This window comes from Solanum stenotomum, chromosome 12, assembly GCF_019186545.1.
Source record: "Solanum stenotomum isolate F172 chromosome 12, ASM1918654v1, whole genome shotgun sequence".
Classification (NCBI taxonomy): domain Eukaryota; kingdom Viridiplantae; phylum Streptophyta; class Magnoliopsida; order Solanales; family Solanaceae; genus Solanum; species Solanum stenotomum.
In genome coordinates, this window is record NC_064293.1 from 45,292,284 (window position 1) to 45,309,416 (window position 17,133).

Sequence of the window (17,133 nt, forward strand, 5' to 3'; positions counted from 1 at the left end):
AAATTGTGCAGAATAACAAACATGTAAACCATATTACATGGTTAAAATTATATAAAGCACATAGTATAATAAACAAATTACTTCATGTCCCTATTCTTTCATAAATTACGAAATTCCCTTTTTTTTTTTTGTGTTGCGGATACTTTAATATGCGGTCGGATACTTTAATTAAGAAGCTGTAATTATCAGGTCAGTGCGTTAAAAAAGGAATTTTAACAATTTTATGCGTTAAGTAAGGGATTTAAAAATTAACTGCCACAATTCACGCATTAGTAATTTTTCCTAACAATAATGATCTATGTTACTATTTTATGATTCATGTCTAATAATTCTCAAATTTGATACTTTAGGAAGTACTTTTAGGTTACTATTTTATAATGCAATAAATGAATAATGTTATGTTTTGCTATCTGGCAACATTATGTGATTGTCAATTTATTATAAAAATTAGATTGGTATACTATGTGCTTTTTATAATTTTTACATAGATTAATAGTGCCAAATAGTTGTGATGTGTGCCAAAGTTAATAGAGACAACATTTAAAAAAGGTATCATTTGAATCAATTATATATCATATACATAATATATTCTTCTAAATTTTGTATCTACTAATAATAGAGTATCAGAAATTGTATTTTTTTACCAATATTATATATCATATACATAAAATTTTGATATTTATGGACGGAATTTGAGTTTTCATGCACAAAATAGTTTTCTGGAAATTAAGTATGAGCTTATAAAAAGTTAGAGTGATTTTAGTATAAAGTTTGTGTATATGATACTTGATATCTTTGAAACTTTGTTATGAAATGATAAAACCGTATCAATTTGAAATGTTTTAGGCACTTATGTATCATATACCTAATATTTATGTAAGTAAAAAATATTTAGTATCATCTAATAAAATATAAAATGTACAGTGTTGTGTGAACAATAAAATTATGTCATTTTAAGATACATAATGTTGTATCATATACTTAATATGGGAGATGAAATTTTGTTTCGGATTCACTGTAGTAAAATCTGCATTGACATGTATAATACTTATAATATAGAAAAATTAATAAGGTATTAAAATGCAGTGAAAACTAATTTAGAAGCGACATAAAAAGTGTGGAAATAAAAACTCTTCAAAAATAGAATAATTAATTACTTAGAAATATAATGTAGATCTGGAGAGGAATACTACAAAACACTTAATGTATCTTCAAAATAGTAAAACTTCACATCTTTACGGTAAGTCAGTCAATAAACAACTACTCTACATTAATCAATTCATCATCTGCCAATAGAATGGAAGCAACATTTAGCCTTATAGGATCATCATTCTCGCTAACGTATCCAGCATTGACCTTGTCGGTACCATATTTCCATAACAGTGTTGCATATCTTAAGCGAAGATATTTACTTCGAAAAGGAATCGACGGGACCTTGATTTCGTGGCTCAGAATTCAACAAAAGCAGCTACATATGTTCCGCAGTTGCTGCAAACAGAAAGAAGATACATTATAAATTGAATGAAATGTGTAAATAAGATGAACACCAGATACATTATCAAACTTTAGGGGTTGTGAAATCGGAGTTTGAAATGGCTGATTCTTTTGCACGTCTGGTGTTGTCTTTGGCACATTATTCTTTGTTTCTGGGTAGAAACTCAACATTTCAGTATATACTAAGATACTTTATTTTTCAACAATGAAATCTTAATACCAACAATTGATAGAATATCGGTGTTTTTAGGTAGAAACTCAACATTTCAGTATATACCAAGATACTTTATTTTTCAACAATGTGTTTCATCAACAAATGTAAAATTTATACTCAATATCAACGTCAGATAAAACATCAGTGTTTCTGGTAAAAAACTCTAGATTTCAATATATACAATAAAACTATATTTTTCAACCATATCTTTTATCTACAAATTTAAAAGTTAAACTCAAACCCAAACAATCAGTATTTCTAGGTTAAAACTACAGATTGCAATATACACTATATACGTTTATTTTTCAACAATGTCTAAAATTAAAAGATAAAGAAAGACATACCATGGGTAGTGTTGGTCGGGAAATGGAGGGGCAACCTTTCTACCCCTTTTCTTTTTAGTTTTTGCATCCTTTGCTTTAGATGATGACCCCACTTTCGTTTTCGATTTTCTCTTGGTAGAAGTTCGATTCGCCATTAATGTCGTTGCATGCAAGCTTTTAGACCTCTGTTCAGTCAAGTTGGGGTGTTCAGATTCAAAAAATTGTTCATTGTTAGGTATTATTAATTGGGAAATCTCAATATTAAAAGACGGATGATCCATTGTGACAAATGATCCAAAATCGATTGAAACAAAGAATTGATTTTGAAAGAAAAATGAAGAAGAAGATAATACCTATTTTGAACTTTGGGACTGTTGAATCGTTTGAAAATCCAATTGCTTTGAAAGCGGTAGCCGATTTGGTAGTGGGAAAGATTATAGGCGAGATTTTGGAGGTGAGGAAGATGAGTTTGGTTTCTTTCATAATTAAGTATCCGGAAAAGAGGAATTGGGGAAAAGTAGGGATTTTTGGATTTTTATGAAAGAGAAGGGATTAATTGATAATATGTAAACATATGTAGTGTACTTTAGTAATTTTGCCTATTAAATGCTATAGCTACTGTTTAGGGAAATTCTAATTCACATCTATAGTTTCACCTAATCTTGTTATTTGTCTGATTTGTATAAATTCAGAATTTGTATAATTCGGTTCTGATTATGTAAATCCAGAATTTTGTATATGCTTACCCTAGCTATTTGCATACGATTTTTTTTTAATGAAAATCTCAAAATAAATTATCATGTTTGTATATTGACAAGCGAAATATACAAACCGAGTTCAGAAAAATTCCTAAATGTATAAATACAAAATTTGTATATACTTATCATATTTGTATATTCGCAAGAGAAATATACAAACAGACAAAACTATATAATCACAACCTCCATAGCAAACGAAACTATAGTTATGGAGCATAATTATCGAAACTATAGTTATAGAGTCTTATTATGTCTATTATGTTTGTTACTTCTGAAATTTTGTCAATTAATTTTGTACTACATAATATAATGTTGCAAAATGTGGCATGATTTTACTCTACTCTAAGATTAAAAAAAAAAAACTAACGAAACAATATATATATATATATATATATATATATAATGCTTAATTTTTATATATAGAATAGTTCTCTTTAAATTTTACCAAACAAATAATATATTTTCGACTAGTCGATGGCTCCTATTCGTGGCAATGAAACTCTTTGGAACACGTTTTGATCATATCACTTTTTCTTTATATTTAACCCAAAAACATCCTTAGAGTTTGTGTAATTACATAAAACTTTTTCATTGATAAAGTACACATTCGCGCACGCATATATATACATGTATACATATATATTCTCCTCATTTGTCTCTTATTTTTCTTGTATGTACTAAACTACTAATCTCTTTCCTTCCTTTCACTGATTGTCAAACGTACCTTACCTTAATCGGCCCACATACCAGCAGTTGGGCCTAGCCATTTTGTGGACGATGAGTAAAATGCGGGCCATTGACTCCTTTTGCCAACAAGAGGCAATTATGAAAAGTTGGGCCTCACCTTCCTGTGGACGACGAGAAAGCGGATCATTTAGAGCTCGTTTGGATTGACTTAAAAAGTAGCTTTTAAATCAAAAATGAAAAAGTCAAATGTAAATAACTTTTTAGTCAAAAAATAAAAAATAGGAAGAGACCTACTTTTGATTTTTGATTTATTTTAAATCATTTTAATTCATGTTTTACCTTGCCACACACTTTCTTACTCTTTTTGCCAACAAGAGGTAGTTGGTAAGACATAGCCCCGACAGTTGATACCTATCCTCATGACATGTTTTATGAGAAAATTTAAGTGCTTAATAGGTGGTTTGAGGCTTTGAACTAAATTAAAATGCGATAAAATGAGTTGAATTAATAAATGGTTTTTTTGTTAAACTTTGTCCAAAAGCTAGTTTGTTTGAAATTTGTTGAGTTGAGATGAATCAGGCAATGAGTTGTATCATAACTTGTTCAGTTTTATCAAGTTAACTCCTTCATTTGTTTAATTATAATTTATTCAAATACAAAGAAAACTAATCCATCAAAAACTTTTTTTCATTATTATAGTAGTAATATATAACATATTTAACGGGTTTTTCTTTAGCTTAAAGTATTTTGATAAGATTTTTTTATTTTTCAACTTGAATTGCATATTAAGCACAAATTGGTTCAACTTTTAGATGAACTAAGTTAATAAATAGGTAAATCATTAATCAATTCAAAAGTAAACGAATTGAACTAAACATATTTTTATGAGTTAGTTTTGTCATATCTCTAGACTTGACGTGTTTTAGCAACTACCAATAATGAACTTAAGAAGGAAGCCACTATAGCATCCATTTTAAAGACCAACTAAAGGTATCAAGTCACATCTTTCAACGAATGTGACAAGCTCTGCACCTTAGGAAAAAGGTATCCCAAGTTGATTTCTATGCACTACTACAAGTAGGTATCACGGTTAGTGTTAAATACAACCTCACGAGAAAATTGACATTTAATACCACCTCACATTTGTGAAAAGATATTTAGCTAAAATGAAAATAAGAAGTAAACAATAAATTTCTATCTTGCTTTTAATTGTTATGGCCTTATGGAGATGGTGTTCGATTAATTTGCACACCTCAATTAATTCAAATTAAAATCTTTTTGTTGGCCTTCTCATAGTAGCTGAGTTAAAAAAATTATGATTTTTTTTTAAAAAATAAACCCCTTATTTTTATCTGACTCCGTCCTGTTCTGCCATCTCATTACGAGAATGTGATACGCAGTAAGGAAGGAGCACTAGCTAGCTGAGATATGATGGCTCAATTATTATTTTAAAAGTTGGAGCTGCGTGGCACTAATGGTTAAAGTCCATGTAATTAAATAAGCATATTGACAAGACGAAGCAAAAAGCGTATTTTTTTAATTTCTGGAACCATAAGTCTCAGTGCTTTAAAAGCACTCAATAATGTGTTGTTATTGCACTATGGGACCTAGCACACCTTTTCTCCGCCAACTGCTATTCATTTTATGAAGATTCAACCATTTTATTTATAGAATAAAATTACTCCGACTTGTTTCAATTTATTTTTCTTATTTTTTTTTATAATTTTTTATTTTGAACTTTACAGATGACGTATATTCAGTTTAACATAACAAGCTTTCTTAAATATCATATAAAGTCAAAATAAAACAATACAATTAAAATGAAGTGATTGATTTTCAAACTTCACACAATATATTACTTTTACATCACAAGTTCCAGAATTATTTAAGAGAGATTTTTTTTTGTAGTATCTTTTTACTTGACAATAAAAACACGCAATTTATTTAATTCAAATTATGCTATCTTTTTCATCATTAGATAAGCATACAAAATAAGAGCCGGTTTGAATAAGCGGTAAAAAAAGTAGCTTTTAAATCAAAAAATAAAAAGTCAAATTTTAAATGACTTTTAAGTAAAAAAATAGGGGGAGTCATTTTTTTTATAAAGTCATTTTAACCTTATTTTAAGTTATTTTTAAAATTGTCAAACATTCTCAAAAGCTAACAATGACTTAAAAATAGATTTGATCAACTTTTAAATCAATCCAAACATGCTCTAAATCAAGTGTTCCTTTTAGTCTCGTAAAATGTGAGGCATTATGAATTCCTAAATTAACAACCATCACAGACACAGACATAGCATATTAACTGCTAAATTATGAAAAGAAAATTACGTGTTTTGCATTATTTAAGTGCTTAAACAACATGATTAACCAAATAGCACCAAGTTTTGCTATAGATTGAGCCTCCTTTCTTGGCTTTCGTAAGATTTAAGAACTCATTATTCCTTATTAAAATTATTAACGAAAGTATTGTTTCAACAAAAACATCATAATCATAAGCACTTTAAAAAGGTTTGACTAGCTAACTAAAATTCTGGTATGTGGGGGCCCAAGTATAACACAATACTCTGCTTGCACTAATGCTACTTCAAAAAAAAATAAAAAATAACAGTTTAAAATTGCCAACAAAAAATTAAGGTTCATGTGGTAGGCTACGTACGCCGTATTAGTTATGTTAACATTATCTTTTTATTATAACCCTTTGCTTTGTATTAGAATAAAAATAATATGATGTACTTAAATAAATTAGTACTCCGTATTATGTATAAAAAAAAATAGTACAAAAATAAGGTGTATAACACTACCAAATAAGAAATTAAATAATATCAAAACTAAAATATATTATCTCCATCTCAATATATGTGACTCTTTTTTTAATTTTGAGAAACAAACAAACTTATCTTTGATCATAATTAAATTGTCAATTATTGTGATTTATAATATTTCTTTTGACATAATTTCCAAAACTTATTACTAATAAAATTTTATATTCAAAATCACAATCAAACTTAAATTATTTAACTTGTGGAATTCAAATTCTGCCTCGTAAATTAAGAATACGTCCCTCTACATATTCACCTATTTTAGTTTGACAATATAGTTCACTATACAACAAAGTTGAAGAATCTGAAAATATAGTAAAAAAAGTGAGAAGAACAAATTGTTGTCCGATAAACAAGTCTATATAGACAGTGACACTTCTTTCAACCCACACAAGAACCGTGTGAGTGGTTGACAGTCGACACACACACTCACCTCCTTCTCTCTTACGCTCCGTCAACCCAAAGCAACCCGCGAAACTTTATCTCTTCTGTCTCCGACCCAGACCCAGATCCAGTTACCGACATCCTCTCTCTTTTACTTAGCTCTCTGTTCATAATTCTTTGGCATTTGCTCTGTTCATGGTGGTTAGGTAGGATCGAGAATGTAAGTGTATAGTATCATTTGAAAATGATGTTTTACTTGTTTATTTATTTTGTTTGGATTGGATTTTTCATTTGCATTGTTGTTTTTCGATAGATTCATGAGCTGGAGTTACTGTTCAGTTATCAAATGTTTGAATGTATGCCCTATTTTATTTTTTCTATTTCCCTCTTACGCGGATCATTAAATCCTGTTCATGTGTTTGTTTGCTATATTTTTGTGGTTACTGTGTTGGGATGTTGTTGTGCTGCATTTTGACATATAAATGTTATTGTAGAAAAGGAGAAAAATAGTGTGCTTGTATTGATATTTTAAAAAAAATTGAAATATCATGTGAGAGTGATTATCTTCATCACTTATATGCAAAAGAAATTTATTCAAACATTGCATATTGCATTAGCAAATGGCATTTATATAGAAGTGATTGTTGATAGAGTTTTACATTGACTTTCTGGAAAACTACTCTAGAGATGGATCTAATACACTAATTTACATCAGTGCGTTGAGTGCCAATGATTTTAAATATCAGATTTGTGCAGTTGACTCCGGGAAGCAATTTCAAATTGCATCTCCTTTTTGCTATTTCGCCTATTAGACTGAGATTATTGATTTCTTTTGAGGATTTTGGGTGTTTATGGAGAATAATTTCATAGATTTTCGGGAGGGTGTGGAGGTTGCAGATTAGGGTAGAAGGTTAATAGGTAGTGGAGTGTTGTCTTGCTTTTCGATGGGTTTGGGTTTGATGGTATCTGTAGTTGTATTGGCCTTATTGTTGTAGTGTCTTGCTTTTGATGTCTATCATTATATGTTGTTTATGGAGAATAATTTCATAGATTTTCAGGAGGGTGTGGAGGTTGCAGATTAGGGTAAACGGTTAATAGGTAGTGGAGTGTTGTCTTACTTTTCGATGGGTTTGGTTTTGATGGTATCTGTAGTAGTATTGGCCTTATTGCTGTAGTGTCTTGCTTTTGATTTCTATCACTATATGTTGTTTATGGTGTTTCGGTTATTGCACTATTTTGTTGTTGTTATTGTTTACTTATTAGTTGTCATGCTTTCTTTACTGTCGTTTTCGCTTTTCATATCTATTTTGATTTGTTGTACTCGAGCCGAGGATCCTCCGGAAATAGCCCTTCTATGTTGTCAAATTGTTACTATGTTAAAAGATTTTTTTGTATGCAGATATTTGATTGTATAGATGTAGTTAAGAGAAGAGTTGAGTAACATTTTGGATAAATAAGACTTCTCCTAAAGATATCCTGAAAGACAATGGATCACAAATCGTGGCCCTGGAAGAAAAAATCCACAGAAAAGAACATGGTTACTGAAGACAAAGCAAATCTCTCTTTGAGAAGAAATGACGAAGAGGTAACCAAAGTGTAGTCCTTTTCATTATTTGTTTCTATTCATTGCCCAATTTATTTAGCATGTTGGTCAAGTGTGATTCCCATATCTTCAGACGGCCTAGTATTCATTACATATTTTTATTTTTTTAAAATAAAATTACCCAGTATAGCTGGGTCGTGTTGTATTTAAGCCTTACCTCCATTACAACACCACGGTGAGCAAGTCACCTCAGGAGCCAGAAGATCATAATCTCATAGGAGGATATAAATCTTCTGGCAGATTCAAATACATACAAATCAACTAACAAAAAAATTAGCCTTATCAAATTTTGTTCTAATACAAGGCATTTGACACTTATCCAAAAAGTATGCACCTTTATTCATTACATATTTCATTTCCCTAGCAAGACAAGTTTTAAGAAACTTTCCTTTTGACTGCATATTGATTAGAGATATGGGGTAAATAAATGACCATGGTTCAACTACTAGCCACCTTTACTTGTTGGGGTTTTAATCTGGCGGACTAAAGTTTAATTAGGAGTGATGAAGTAGAAGAATATGCTAGCTTTATTGATGAAGCAAGTAATCCTTTCATATTCAATAGTTGATAGTTTATTATGATTTCGAGTATACTTTCTTATGAGCTGAGAAAGACAAATACAAAACATAACTTGAAATGATCTTTGGATAAGTGGAACTTGGAACTTGGAACTAGTCATACAAAAGCCACTTTTGAAGGGGATTAAAATCTCAATCTCCTAATGTTTGAGAAACACTTCTCACCACATGCATCTTTCCCACCATCCAAATCTACTATCTGGAGAAAGAATAAATTCATTGTTAGAGTGGCTTAGAGTCTTGCATTGGTTGTGGAATGGACATGTGTTGCTTAATAGACTTAGGCAATCCTTGCCTCATAAGCTAGCTTTTGGGGTTGAGTTAGGCCTAAATGTCATATCCTTACATTGTATCACAGCCATGTCCTAGTGTCATATATCTACATTCATCAAAAATAAAATTAGAATCTCTTTGCATGTCTCTCTATTTCTTTCCTTTTTTTCTCTAGTTTCTTCTGATGGGTGGGCAAGGTGAACTCCAAACTGGCTCGATAACCCTCTGCACCTCCTTGACAAGAAACTTCAAACCTAATAAGATGAGGATGTATCTGGATGAATGCATCTGCTGTTGGAAGCAGAAGAAATGATGATCCTGTTTGAACTTGATGAATCTTCTATACTTACATGTGCTTTAAAGCTTTTTGGTCGTGATAGTCTTATGTGCTCTGAACAAGCTTACCTACTCTCCTTCATTTACAGACACTATCTAGTGATAAAGCTGATCTAGAAAGAGAACTGAAGGTTGTGACTGACAAGCTTTCTTCTGCTCTGGTGGAATGTCGTGCTAAAGATGATTTTGCACAGAAACAGATGAAAATTGCACAGGAAGCAATTGCAGGTAACCATAGCTAATTTACTATCATATTTGTATATTCATTTGTTTATGTTGAAAATAGCTTTCAGTTACTGCAGTAAACTTTAGCATAATAAGTTGCCTAGATTTAAGATGACTGTAAAATTTGAATTTTTGTTAGGTTGTTTTAGTAGTTGAGATATTTTAGATTTTAAAATTTTACACTATGCAGATTTCGTGTTGTAAGTGTCTATTTAAATCCCTTCTATGTTAATCAAATGATAGAGAGACATTTTCAACCCTTTTTTGCTGCCCCATCTTTTAAAAAACCAACAGTTTAGCTTCTTTTCTAGTATCTCTTTTTGTATTTTTTTACTTTCTGTCCTCCCTAGAAATCACAAAAATGTATTTTTTCTGTCCAATGTTGTCACTTGTGAATGATATATGTAGGCTGGGAGAAGACTGAAACTGAAGCAAGATTGCTAAAGCAGGAGCTAGAAAAAGCTCTACAGCAGAGCATAGCTGGTGAAGAGAGATTAGTCAACTTGGATGCAGCACTCAAGGAATGTATGCAGCAGTTGCGTTTCATTCGAGATGAGCAGGAGAACAGAATTCATGATGCAGTATCAAACGCATCAAAAGAATTTGAAAAAACAAGATTTCTCTTAGAGAAAAAGTTAGCAGATGCTGGGCAGAAGCTTTCACGATTAGGTTCCGAAAACACTCAGCTTAGTATGGCTCTCATGGCAAAGGAGAAGGCAACAGGTCATTTAAAAGGAGAAATAGCTCAGGCAGAAGCAGATTTCAGTGCCTTGATGACGCGGCTCGAATCTGTAGAAAAAGATAATGCTTCTTTGCGGTATGAGGTACGGGTCCTTGAGAAGGAGCTTGAGATCCGGAATGAGGAGAGAGAATTTAATCACCGAACAGCTGATGTTGCACACAAGCAACATCTGGAGAGTGTGAAGAAAATTGCACAACTGGACTCGGAATGTCAAAGGCTGCGCATCCTTGTTAGAAAGAGGTTGCCAGGCCCTGCCGCCTTGGCCAAAATGAAGAATGAAGTTGAGATTCTGGGGAAGGTTCATGCTAAAATGAGGATAAGGAAGTCAAATCCGTCTCCAAATGGTTCAGTGGACTTAACTTCAGAGACGGCTCCTGATACTCCGAACAGAAATATTAACTTCCTCTCTGAGCAATTATGCATGCTGGAAGAGGAAAATAGGACTCTGAAAGAAGCTCTTAACAAAAGAGCTAATGAACTCATACTTTCTAGGATGACAAATGCTCAAACAACTGCTGAACTAGAAAAATATCTTCCCTCTGCGCAGGAACTATCTGTGACATCACTGTCTGATATGGGCAGTGATGACATAGGTGGCTGTTCCGAGTCTTGGGCTTCTGCACTAATGTCAGAGCTGGAGCATTTCAAAAATGAGAAACAAATTGGTCCACCTTCATCTATAAGTGTAGGAGCTTCAGATATAAATCTGATGGATGACTTTGCAGAGATGGAAAAATTAGCGGTCGAGTCTACAGTTAACCCTCTGGGAGCTGTTCATCCTGCCTTACCAAGGGAAAATGGAAATGGGGATGCTTTGGAGTCTCAGTTATGCTCTCATTCATCAGAAGCAGAAAGTACAGAGAGAGTTCCTGTGACAGATCGTTATGTTTCCAGCAATGATAATCAGTCAAAAGCAATATTGACAGATAAAGCTTCTGGTGAAGTTGATAACATACTGAAAATGCTCTTGGAGCATGGACATGTAACCAAAAGAAACCCATACGAAATACTGGAAGATATCAGAATTGCCCTGGCACAGAAGTTTCCCTCGAGTAAGAACCCTGCGGAAGCAAATAAAAGTGCTATAGATACCGATGTTACATGTTCTCCCAACAATGGTGACTATAAGGAGATACATACAGGAGCTGGTGATAATGTTTCATCAGAAAGAAAGTGTGAACCAGATATGTTGTCATTTATGGGTATATCGATTAATAAGGTTATTGATATCATAGAAGGAATCAATATACCCTCGACAGATGATAGTATTCCAGAAATCTTATCTCACAATGGTAATGGACTTCTACCATTTGAAAGTGCATCGAAGGAGACAGCCTACATGGTTCGTGTTTTCCAGTGGAAATCTTCAGAACTCTCTGCTGTTCTTCAAGAATTTGTCCAAACATGCCGTGATTTATTGAATGGAAAGGTTCACATTGAGAAGTTCACTGAAAAACTAACTAGGACCCTGGAATGGATTGTGAACCATTGTTTTTCCCTTCAAGATGTTTCAAGCATGAAGGATACTATAAAAAGCCATTTTGACTGGGGAATGGAAACCGGGGTGATTAATCCTATATTTGAATTTGATAAACTTCAGACTGAAAGAGGAAACCCATTATACTCTCCTGTTTCTACCTCACTCACTCGGATGAGTTATTTGCCAGAGAAAGAAGTTCTACCATCTGTTGATAATGAAAGTCAATTACCGAAAGATGAGTTTCCGGAAGAGGGAGCTACAAAGGTGGATTTGGAGGGAAAACTGGAAGCAGAAACTCTCCGAAGCGATTCCTTGATGGTTCAACTTCAGGAATCAGAGAAAACAGTAAAAGGCCTGGAAAAAGAAGTAGAAAATCTCAGACAGTCAAAGGGGATGATTGAGGATCAAATTGAGAAAGAAAAAATGGTGAAAGAAGACCTTGAGATGCAATTCGAAGCAGCTAAACTGGAACTGAATGAAGCTTGTCGAAAGGCTTGCTGTTTGGAGAAGGAACTCGAGGACCAAAATAAATCCTATAAAAAGCTCGATTCTGCATGCCATATGCTTCAGTTGCAGAAAGAAAGGTACATCTAATGTTTTTGTAAATTTGTTAGAAGTAGTTGTCAAGGACTTTTCTTTACCTGAAACATGTAAACTTGCAGCACGGAAAAAATGGAGTTATCAGAGAATGCTGAGGTGGACCCTGAAGAAAAGCTTCTTCAAAGCGTAAGTTCCCATTAGCTTCAGTTAGTTTACCTCAGGCCTTACAGATCAAATATCTAGAAATGCATGTTTCTTCATTTCCACGTGGATTGGTGATGTTTTCAAGATACACGGTATGGAATAATGTACTACAATATAAGCATAGATTTGCAGAACAATTCAAACTTCTAAAAAGGGTCATATTTAATTGATATGACTCATTTGTGTTGGAGAATTGGAAGAATTCTATACTTGCCAAAATGACCAGATAAAATTCAATTGAAACTTTGGAAAAAACAAAAATAGTCTTGTAAATGATATGATGTATCTTATTGCCTATTTCAAGAAGTAGTCGAGTTCTGTAACTCTTCAAACATGTAATAACCGCATTACATAAACATTTTGTTCAATTTTGTAGGATTGGGAGATCACTGCAGCTTCAGAAAAGTTGGCAGAGTGTCAAGAGACTATTCTGAGCCTAGGGAAGCAGTTGAAGGCATTGGCCTCGCCCGGGGATGCAGCTCTCTTTGATAAGGTGATATCTACAACTTCAGAAACAACTAGTGGTACCATGACAACCCCAAAGAAAAGTTTTGGACGCCGTTCATCTCTTCTTGACAAGATGCTGGCTGAGGATGAAATGGGATCTCCTACTACCAAGGAAGTCATTCCGGATGCCAAGAGAAATACTTTCTCAAGTGTTGACGGATCAGTGCAACTACCAGAAAAGTCTTCATTGACAAATGGGAGTGCGCATTCAGGATATGAGGCTGTAACTGGCTCGCTGCCTATCATACCTAACAAGAAAAGAAATGTTCTTGGATTGTGGAGAAAGTTGTTGCGAAAAGGTAAGAAAAATAGGAACAAGACGAAACTTAAGGTATGACCTGTATGGATGCCATTCGCAGGTGCAGGCTTCTTGTTTCTAGTGATGTTTATGCTTACGTTCATGACTTGGTTGGTGCAGAAAGCAATGTTCTCTTTTTTGTATTGTATGTGGTATTGTATATGAAACTAGAACCACTCCTTAACCTCAATGATATAGTGTTTCAATTGCTAAAAAAAATGATACAAGCGATGAAACTTCTTGAATCTTTGGTGGATGGACCATGTTTGATGTGCTTCATATTTGCCCAGTACGCTTTTTGCTACTTGAGTAGTGTGTACTTGAAGAAAAGAACTGAAATATCTCAACAAATTGATTATACAATACTGAACATATGTTTGGATCGTGATGAACTTTGCACCTGCTTCAACTTCAATGCAAGCTATTTATTAACATATTTTTACTTTTGGTCTTTTACAATTGACCCCGGTGTGAGAGGAGATTAAAATGGGGGGTGCATATTTAAAGGACTGCTGTGAAGTCTCTTCTTGTTTTTCATTATAGTACACTCTGCTAGAGCCAAAACTGAATAGGCCAATAACTAGGACTCATAGGGAGTAGTGTAAAACGTCTAATATTCAGTAAAGTTACTGGTAATTCAGTCTCTGTAAACCACAAAATTTGCAACTTCATGCAGGCCCGCTTCCTTGTAGCATTCAGCAATCCTTTCTGCGCAATCGTCCCATGTACCGTCAATGGAAGCTAGATCCAACAAGAAAGCAGCTTCATCCAATGCAACCTGCAAAAAATATGTTTAGGATGAAAAAGGAACATAGGTTTTTCTTCTTTTTGTTCAAGGAGTAGGCTCTAGGTAGGTGCTGAAATCTGGGAAATCATTTTCTTGTGCAAACACATTTGAATTCAAGTTTACTAGAGAGTTAAGCGATACCTGAGCAGGTTGCTTCCCTTTCTTTAGATCGGCTTCCCTACCCTCCTCAGTTACTTTCTCTTTGATATACTCAATTTGTTCATCTTCCCATTCAGCCATATTAGCAACTTCCTGCAATAAAGAGATAAGCACATAGACCTAGCATCAGCATGCTGCAAAAGGCAAGAAGAAATTGATTGGATCAAGGAATGGCGTACATGGTACTCGCAACCCAAAGTCCACCATGGTGATTTCAAAGCCCCCCTAGCAGCATCTTTAGCTTCTATATTGCGCCCAACCCTAGAGAAGAAGAGAACAATATGAGTAAATATGTTGTAGAAATAGCTTGTTTTTATAAATATACAGATTTATTGAGGAAGAGAAACTATGAGATATACAGACTTCAGCAGAACTTCAGCATTAAAGACAAAAGGCCGCGCAAATCCTGGAAAATGCTCCTTCTTTGTATAAAATTCTCCCGTCACCAAAGCTGAAATCTTCCGACAGCACGTATATATCACGCCAAATGCTATGAATTGACATTGCTTACTAGATAAATAAAAACTCCCTTACATTGTCTCCATTGTCAAAATGCTGCTTAATTCTGCGCTCCAGTACGTCTGGAAACAAGCCAACCTAGAGAGAATATCAATAGGTGCAATTAGCTTGAGTCACAATGACCAATATCAAGATATTGCCATATACATCCTTCCTTCTACCTTCTTCAATATATATGTATCTACGCTTGAAATTTTTGATGCTCTAAAATCACCCTTCTCATAAAGTTTCTTTCCAGCACCAGCTGAAATCCGGAACAATTCATCCGCTTTTTCTTGATGACCATTTGCATCTTCTTCCACCAAAACCCTGTGAATGAACTGATCTACCTATAGCATGGTAAATGGAAAGGTGAGACAAATTTGTGCATGCTACCAAAGCAGAATGCAAGAGTGAAGCAATTAACCCTCTCAAACATCATCCAGATCCCAAGTAGTAGAGCAAGTTCATAGTAGCTTACATTCTTAGCTAATAGCCACACGCCATACTTGCGCACTTCTACCAACGGCATCTCCATCCTGTGAACAATGAGGATATAAATCAAATACCAAATATTTTCCCCCTTTTTCTGTGAGAGCAATTAGGAGAACAGAGAATAAACCAAGATAAGCACCCAAAAAAGTAGAACAGAGATATCCACAAAACTCAGCATTTTGATGAATTATATTACCCAGATGGGGCAGTTGGCCATCGTAACAGTGCAGTTACAGAATCTACAAAAGAAGAGAAGGGAAAAAATGAACATAGAAGAGCACTTTCAACTTCAAAAAAGCTTGATATCAGATCCATTCCCATCATACCTGAACTCCTTCTGGAAAGAGGAATCACCAGAGGAACCAGCCCTTGTTTGGCACCAGGAGAAATTATTTCCTCACCTATCATAAGGTGTTGAGCAGTGCATAAGGTTCATAGTGACCATCAGACATTTGAAGACTATATCAATAACAACCTAAGCCAAAAGTCTCAGTTAAGTAAGCCTAAGGAAGGATATACACAAGTCTTCGTCAGGCGTACAAGGTCATCCTATGACACTTCCTTAATATGAAATAACCAAGAGAAGCAAAACATTACCGTAACCTGATCCCCCTGACACCTTAAGTTTCAATACCGAAAGTTACTCCTAACAATAAAATACATTGAAGCGGTCCTACATCAGGAAAAGTACTAATGTAGTAACTTTTAACTAGAACTAGCAGCACTCCTGACCAGTTTTATCGTCATATATTCATTTAAAAGGTAAATTTTCAAATAGTAGTTCCAGTATACCTGTAGAGACCTAGTATCAGGAATAAAGTAATTAAAGACGGCTTCTCCATTTAACTTCTTTTTTTCACTAGAAGCATACTCGGATTAATCAGAATTTAACAGATGGAATTAGATTGCCTCACCTCTCACCTGAAGGATTTTGAGAAGTTCATTCAAATGCTCCGGTGCTTGAGTTGCAGCTACATCTTTGATAAATGAAACATGGTCTGCATTGCAAAAATGCCACCATTCTCATTTCAAATACCAATTCATGCATTCAAAACACATGTGAATTGGTACAGTAATAACCCACTAGTATCAAATTAAACTAGACAAAAAAACCTCAGTGCAGTGATGCAATTCATACTAACATGGCACGGCAGTGAACGATCGCCAATTGGAAAAATCCACATTTCATTTCAATTCTATCAATCAACTCGACCTCATTTCAAAACTAGTAGACATCGGCTACACAATACATGTACAAATAAACACGGGAGAAGTATGTGTAGGTTTGCAATTTTCTTTACCTTGAGAAGAAGAAGAAGAAGAAGAAGAAGAAGAGGAATAGCATCGGAATGTTGGTCGGCAGCTGCTAAACAAAATGCCGGGAAATGCGACGGCGCGTGGACATCCAAAACCCACTCCACCACCCAACTTCATTATCTTTCCTGATATTACTTGTGTGTTGATGATGGGTATAGTGGGAAACTGAAACTGAACCATTCCTTTGATTTTAATGGGTTGGGCTGGGCTGACTTCAACTTAACCCACAAATCCTTGGGCTGATTTACACAAATGGCCCCTTTTTGTTAGTTTTCCATTTAGACCAAAATTACCATTAAAAATTACTAAAGTACACTTACACATGTTTACCTATTATCAATTAATCCCTTCTTATTCATAAAAATCCAAAAATCCCTACTTTTCCCCAATTCCTCTTTTCCGGATAC

The 17,133-nt window shown here is 34.0% G+C and overlaps 2 protein-coding genes across 3 annotated transcripts; one reads left to right on the top strand and one right to left on the bottom strand.

Moving 5' to 3' along the window:
• The first annotated feature begins 6,710 nt into the window (after positions 1–6,710).
• On the top strand, positions 6,711–13,774 carry LOC125846764 (filament-like plant protein 7). 2 transcript variants are annotated; one of them, XM_049526357.1, is made up of 7 exons: positions 6,711–6,904; positions 6,998–7,040; positions 8,084–8,269; positions 9,564–9,702; positions 10,108–12,505; positions 12,584–12,647; positions 13,042–13,774. In XM_049526357.1, exons 3-7 carry the CDS (start codon positions 8,171–8,173, stop codon positions 13,507–13,509), a joined length of 3,168 nt encoding a protein of 1,055 aa, XP_049382314.1. In that variant the 5' UTR covers positions 6,711–6,904; positions 6,998–7,040; positions 8,084–8,170; the 3' UTR covers positions 13,510–13,774. The 2 variants fall into 2 exon arrangements, with proteins under 2 accessions (XP_049382314.1, XP_049382315.1); XM_049526358.1 differs by lacking the exon at positions 6,998–7,040.
• Positions 13,775–13,901: 127 nt separating this feature from the next.
• LOC125846765 (protein IN CHLOROPLAST ATPASE BIOGENESIS, chloroplastic-like) lies at positions 13,902–16,893 on the bottom strand. The gene is made up of 11 exons (XM_049526359.1): positions 16,711–16,893; positions 16,324–16,407; positions 15,736–15,810; positions 15,606–15,648; positions 15,396–15,453; positions 15,097–15,264; positions 14,951–15,013; positions 14,780–14,874; positions 14,596–14,677; positions 14,399–14,509; positions 13,902–14,248 (listed from the first exon to the last, which is right to left on the bottom strand). Exons 1-11 carry the CDS (start codon positions 16,841–16,843, stop codon positions 14,108–14,110), a joined length of 1,053 nt encoding a protein of 350 aa, XP_049382316.1. The 5' UTR covers positions 16,844–16,893; the 3' UTR covers positions 13,902–14,107.
• Between the last annotated feature and the right edge of the window lie 240 nt (positions 16,894–17,133).